The sequence below is a fragment of the Tachysurus vachellii genome, chromosome 18 (genome assembly GCF_030014155.1).
Source record: "Tachysurus vachellii isolate PV-2020 chromosome 18, HZAU_Pvac_v1, whole genome shotgun sequence".
NCBI lineage: Eukaryota > Metazoa > Chordata > Actinopteri > Siluriformes > Bagridae > Tachysurus > Tachysurus vachellii.
Window position 1 is genome coordinate 18,848,827 of NC_083477.1, and position 5,253 is coordinate 18,854,079.

Below are 5,253 nucleotides of genomic sequence, written 5' to 3' on the forward strand. Positions count from 1 at the left end.
CAGATTCCTGCAGTCAGACACTGATCGAGTCTGATCCAGTGATCATCAAACCTGACCAGTCTCATAAACTGACCTGCACAGCCTCTGGATTAGACATTAGTGGCTATTACATGACTTGGATCAGACAGGCACCTGGAAAAGGGTTGGAATGGCTTGCAAGCATCTACAGTAGTAGTTACATATATTACTCCAGCACTGTTAAGGGCCGCTTCACCATCTCCAAAGACGACAGTAAGAAGCAGGTGTATCTGCAGATGAACAGCATGAGAACAGAAGACACTGCAGTTTATTACTGTGCCCGAGGGAGTTACAGCACACAGTGATGCTTCCCCTTAGACATCAATACAAAAACACAGACTTACTACAGACACATGAAAAGCTCACAGTCTGTTACAAAAAATGTTACAAAATTTAAACTTTAATTTTAAAATTTTTATTTTATGTTTCTTTTCTTTTTTAAAGCTGCTTTGAGAAAATATCCATTGTTAAATGTGTTATATAAATAAAGTGAATTGAATTAACAGATTAAGAACTACGGAAGTAGATGTTCACAAATCTAGGGAAAAAATTAATATTAATTTCCCTATTAATTGATTTGGTTAAACCAAATGATTTACTATGTTACTGCTGATACTGTATCTGAGTGTTTACTCTCTTTTAAACCATGCTGATAAAAATGCTCCAATTCTGACTTCCTACTTTCTTTATTTTTATTGTTGGTCCATGTGAAAGTTATTTTTTAATTGGCAGCAAGAACATTATAATATTTTGTATCTGCACCTGTAGGGGGCAGCAGCTGCTTGTTTTCAAGAAGGATTCATGAAACTATGAAATCTAACAGCTGATTTATGCAAATTCACCCTGTTATAAAAATAGCACCCTTTTGCTCACATGACTTTCGTGTCACACAACTGAAGCAAAGATACCTGGATATAACCCTAAAGTGGGCGTGGCCTAAAGTAATTATTAGGAATGAAAATATAAATTAACTATTCTAAGCTCCTGAAAACGCTGGGAAAAGCCCACAGGTAGAAATAACAGCTCTGTCAGCATACTGTGTTAATGTGGATCTGACTGTTCCTCAAACCAACAAACTAGTAGACACCACAGTCCCAATACACACAGTAATACACACATCACAGTCCCGATACACACTGTAATACACACATCCCAGTCCCAATACACACTGTAATACACACATCCCAGTCCCAATACACACTGTAATACACCCATCACAGTCCCAATACACACTGTAATACACACATCCCAGTCCCAATACACACTGTAATACACACATCCCAATCCCAATACACACTGTAATACACACATCACAGTCCCAATACACACTGTAATACACACATCACAGTCCCAATACACACTGTAATACACACATCCCAGTCCCAATACACACTGTAATACACACATCACAGTCCCAACAAACACTGTAATACACACACCCCAATCCCAATATAGACTGTAATACACACATCACAGTCCCAATACACACTGTAATACACACATCACAGTCCCAATACACACTGAAATACACACATCACAGTCCCAATACAAACTGTAATACACACATCACAGTCCCAATACACTATATAATACACACATCCCATCTCAGTACACACTGTAATAGACACACCACAATTCCAATACACACTGTGATACACACATTCCAGTCCAAATAGGCACTGTAATACACAAAAAAAATTCTTCTAATAGGAAGAACGTTAATGTATAAATGAGTAAACCTGAGACTTCAAGATCATGATGATGCATTTCATGCAAATCCTCCACTTGTGTCTCTTACATTAAGGAGGTCTGTGTGAGTGTGTGTGTGTGTGTATAGTGAGGAGGAGGAGAGCAGCTGAGCATTTTACTTCACTTCACATTTATATCAACAACAATGCTGTCATTATCAGTGTTGCTGCTGCTTTCAGCTGCATTCTGTACGTCTCCGTGTCGGCTGAATGAATTTAGATTTAATTCTTGTTTTGTGAAAATGACTTGATGACTTTTGATGATGTTCTGTCGCTCTTATTCACAGGTGGTGTTGGAGGTGTGGAGCTCACTCAGACAGACTCTGTGCTGGTGAAGCCTGGAGAGTCGTTCTCCATCTCTTGCAAGATCTCGGTGTCGAGTTATTGTATTCACTGGATACGGCAACCTGCTGGAAAAGCACTGGAATGGCTCGGATATCTGTGTGATGGTGATAGCACTAATCTCAAAGACACGATGAAGAGCAAGCTCAGTCTCAGCCAGGACAAATCCAGCAGCACAGTTTATTTAAAAGGACAAAACTTTCAGGTCGAGGACACGGCTGTGTATTACTGTGCCAAAGACACACAACACTACAAACTCATTGAAGCCCTGTACAAAAACATCCCTGGTCATTTTCCTCTCTCTGCAGTACACATGTCCCCAGAGGGGTCTGGTATATATGAGCTAGCAGAGCTAAGACACTTCTGTAGTTCAAAGATATCTACATAAAGTTTCATCTTTGTCTCAACATTAAAATAAATTGTTGTCTTGAACACAAGTGAATACACAGTTAATCCATCATTAATGCAACACCAATCTATTCCAAAGCTTTTTGTAACTCACAATTTAAGCTATTATTATAATTATAATTCTTTATGTGCCTCTAGATGTCAGTCTTTTTAAAGAAACTCTCTCACTTTAAACATTATAATCGTTCTCCAGCTTCATTTAACTCACCGGACAGATATTTGATTATTGGGATTCTGCAAAACTGATTCATATTTAACTACAATAATCTGTGTATTTTATAAATTTTACAGTTATTGTTTAGGTCAATTATAGCATAAATATTGTGAGAAAACATGTTTAAAACTCCAAAGACAACGTTCCAAATAAAAAATCTTGTTGAAAGTTGAGTTTATAAACCAACACATCCTCCATCAGATGAATCTCCTCCTCATGATTTAAATACATCTCAGATATATTCTCCTCCCATCATCAGCAGATAAACAAATCCAAGTGTCAGAGCTGGATCTCACTCTATTTATATGATGTGATGGTGTGTGTTAAACTTTGGAGAACAGAGAAGACTCCAGTCCAAACAACACACACCATGTTCTCTACATCTCTACTGCTCCTGCTGGCAGCTGCTTCTTGTGAGTGCTTTATCAAATTCATTCATTTACTAGATGAAGAATAAAGGTGCAGCATATATTGTGTGAGATATCACCATGTGTTTTCCTCCACAGATGTGCATGGTGAGGAACTGACTCAGCCTGCGTCCATGACAGTCCAGCCAGGCCAGAGTCTCTCCATCCAGTGCAAGGTTTCGTATTCAGTTACGAGCCATCGTACAGCTTGGATTCGACAACCTGCAGGAAAAGCTCTGGAGTGGATTGGATACATCTATTCTGGTGGGAGTACAGCTTACAGTGAGAAACTGAAAAATAAGTTCAGCATCTCCAGAGACACTTCTACTAACACAATAACAATTGGAGGACAGAACATGCAGACTGAAGACACAGCTGTGTATTACTGCGCTCGTTACACACAGCGAGACAGAATAGTGGATTCCTCTTACAAAAACCTTATGAGACATGTTACAGACATCCTCTCAGTGTAACTAATAAATCATCTCAGTCACACTTTCACTTTCTTCCACTGGAATGAAGTCAGAATCATTTGCAGCATTTTAAAACACAGTCACACAAAGTCATTTTTAAATAAAAAAGAAAACATTATTGAAAGAGTCTTCATTCTGAACCATTATTAATCCCTTCATTTTACAGGATATTTAACCAGCAGTTGGAATCAGTGTTTAATGAGTGGATTCAGGAATAATACAGCATGTTTCCAGCAGTGTGTTGTGTTTAACACACAGTCTGTTCTCATAGTCTGAGGTTCAATAACTGAAACAACTGAAGGAGGCAGCAGAGCTCAACAAATAAAGTGAAAAAAAGTGAATCCACAAACTGCATTCTGTATGAGACTCATTCAGTATCAGTCATTATCAGACAAATATCTACATTTTCTCTTCTTTTTCACTCTTTCCATAATGTGTGATTAGTTATTTGGGTTGTTAAACACAGGTTGGACAAATAAAAACACTATAATTTATGTAACTACATCCTCCTGTGGTTGTGAAGTTTCTCAGTAACATGACGAGATGTATTTTATAATGCTGTTATAATGTAAGGTTCTAAATTAAACAGAATGATAAATGAATAGAAATAAAGGGGCCTGTTCTAGATGAATAATAATTTCTGTAAGTTTTCTTATTATAAATTCACATGAAAACACCTGATAGTGTATAAACTTACTCATTAACACCTGCCTTAAGCTTCTTATTGGTTCAAACATAAACTCAAGCTGCAGTGATAGATATCTCTAAAAAATACAGACTGTTTAAAAGATGAGGAGGTTTTCTCATTTATATTTATATATAAGAATCTATCCCATGTTGACCCTAAGATAAGGAGTGTCTCTATGCAAATGTCCTTCTCTGTTATATATTTATGCAACAAAGACCAAGAGCTTTTACTTCTTCTGCTCCAACACACACCATGATCTCTACATCCCTACTGCTGCTGCTGCTGGCAGCCGTACACTGTAAGTGTTTTTACATTTGACATGTAATACAGTTTTGGTTCCTTAAAGCTTTTTGCTTTTACATCATTAAAATAACTTTTCTTTAACAGGTGTTCACAGTGTTGAGCTGATCCAGACCGGATCCACAGTATTAACTCCTGGTCAGTCACTGACTCTGACCTGTAAAGTGTCTGGATATTCAGTAACTGATAGCAGCTACTGTACGCACTGGATACGACAACCTGCAGGAAAAACTCTGGAATGGATCGGAAGAATATGTGGTGGTGGAGTCACTGGCTACAATGAAAGACTGAAAAGCAGGTTTCAGGCTTCCAGAGACACGTCCAGCAGCACAGTGACATTAACAGGACAGAACATGCAGACTGAAGACACAGCTGTGTATTACTGCGCTCGTGAACCTCACAGTGAGACAAATAAACAACCTCACTGTACAAAAACTCCTCATTCGGTGTGACACAAGACTGATCTATCCGAGTCTAAATCAAAAACAATAATCCTGCGGATTATCACAGAAAGTTTCAAGCTAGATATTTGTTTAAGTTGATTTAAATCCATAATATTATATCTCTAATATTGCTGCATAACGACTGTTATAATAATATCACACGGGGCGTAGCCATCATTTAAAAAGTGGGGGGGACAAAATGTCTAGTGTTA

At 37.9% G+C, this 5,253-nt stretch overlaps 3 gene segments (V, D, J or C); all 3 read left to right on the top strand.

Annotated features, from left to right (window-relative positions):
* The first annotated feature begins 1,912 nt into the window (after positions 1–1,912).
* LOC132861665 (Ig heavy chain V region 914-like) lies at positions 1,913–2,670 on the top strand. The segment is given in 3 exon segments: positions 1,913–1,955; positions 2,054–2,378; positions 2,655–2,670. Coding segments are annotated over 3 exon segments (384 nt in total).
* A 430-nt stretch (positions 2,671–3,100) lies between these two features.
* LOC132861666 (Ig heavy chain V region 5A-like) lies at positions 3,101–3,610 on the top strand. The segment is given in 2 exon segments: positions 3,101–3,143; positions 3,237–3,610. Coding segments are annotated over 2 exon segments (417 nt in total).
* A 940-nt stretch (positions 3,611–4,550) lies between these two features.
* LOC132861667 (Ig heavy chain V region PJ14-like) lies at positions 4,551–5,050 on the top strand. The segment is given in 2 exon segments: positions 4,551–4,596; positions 4,686–5,050. Coding segments are annotated over 2 exon segments (411 nt in total).
* The last annotated feature ends 203 nt before the right edge of the window (positions 5,051–5,253 follow it).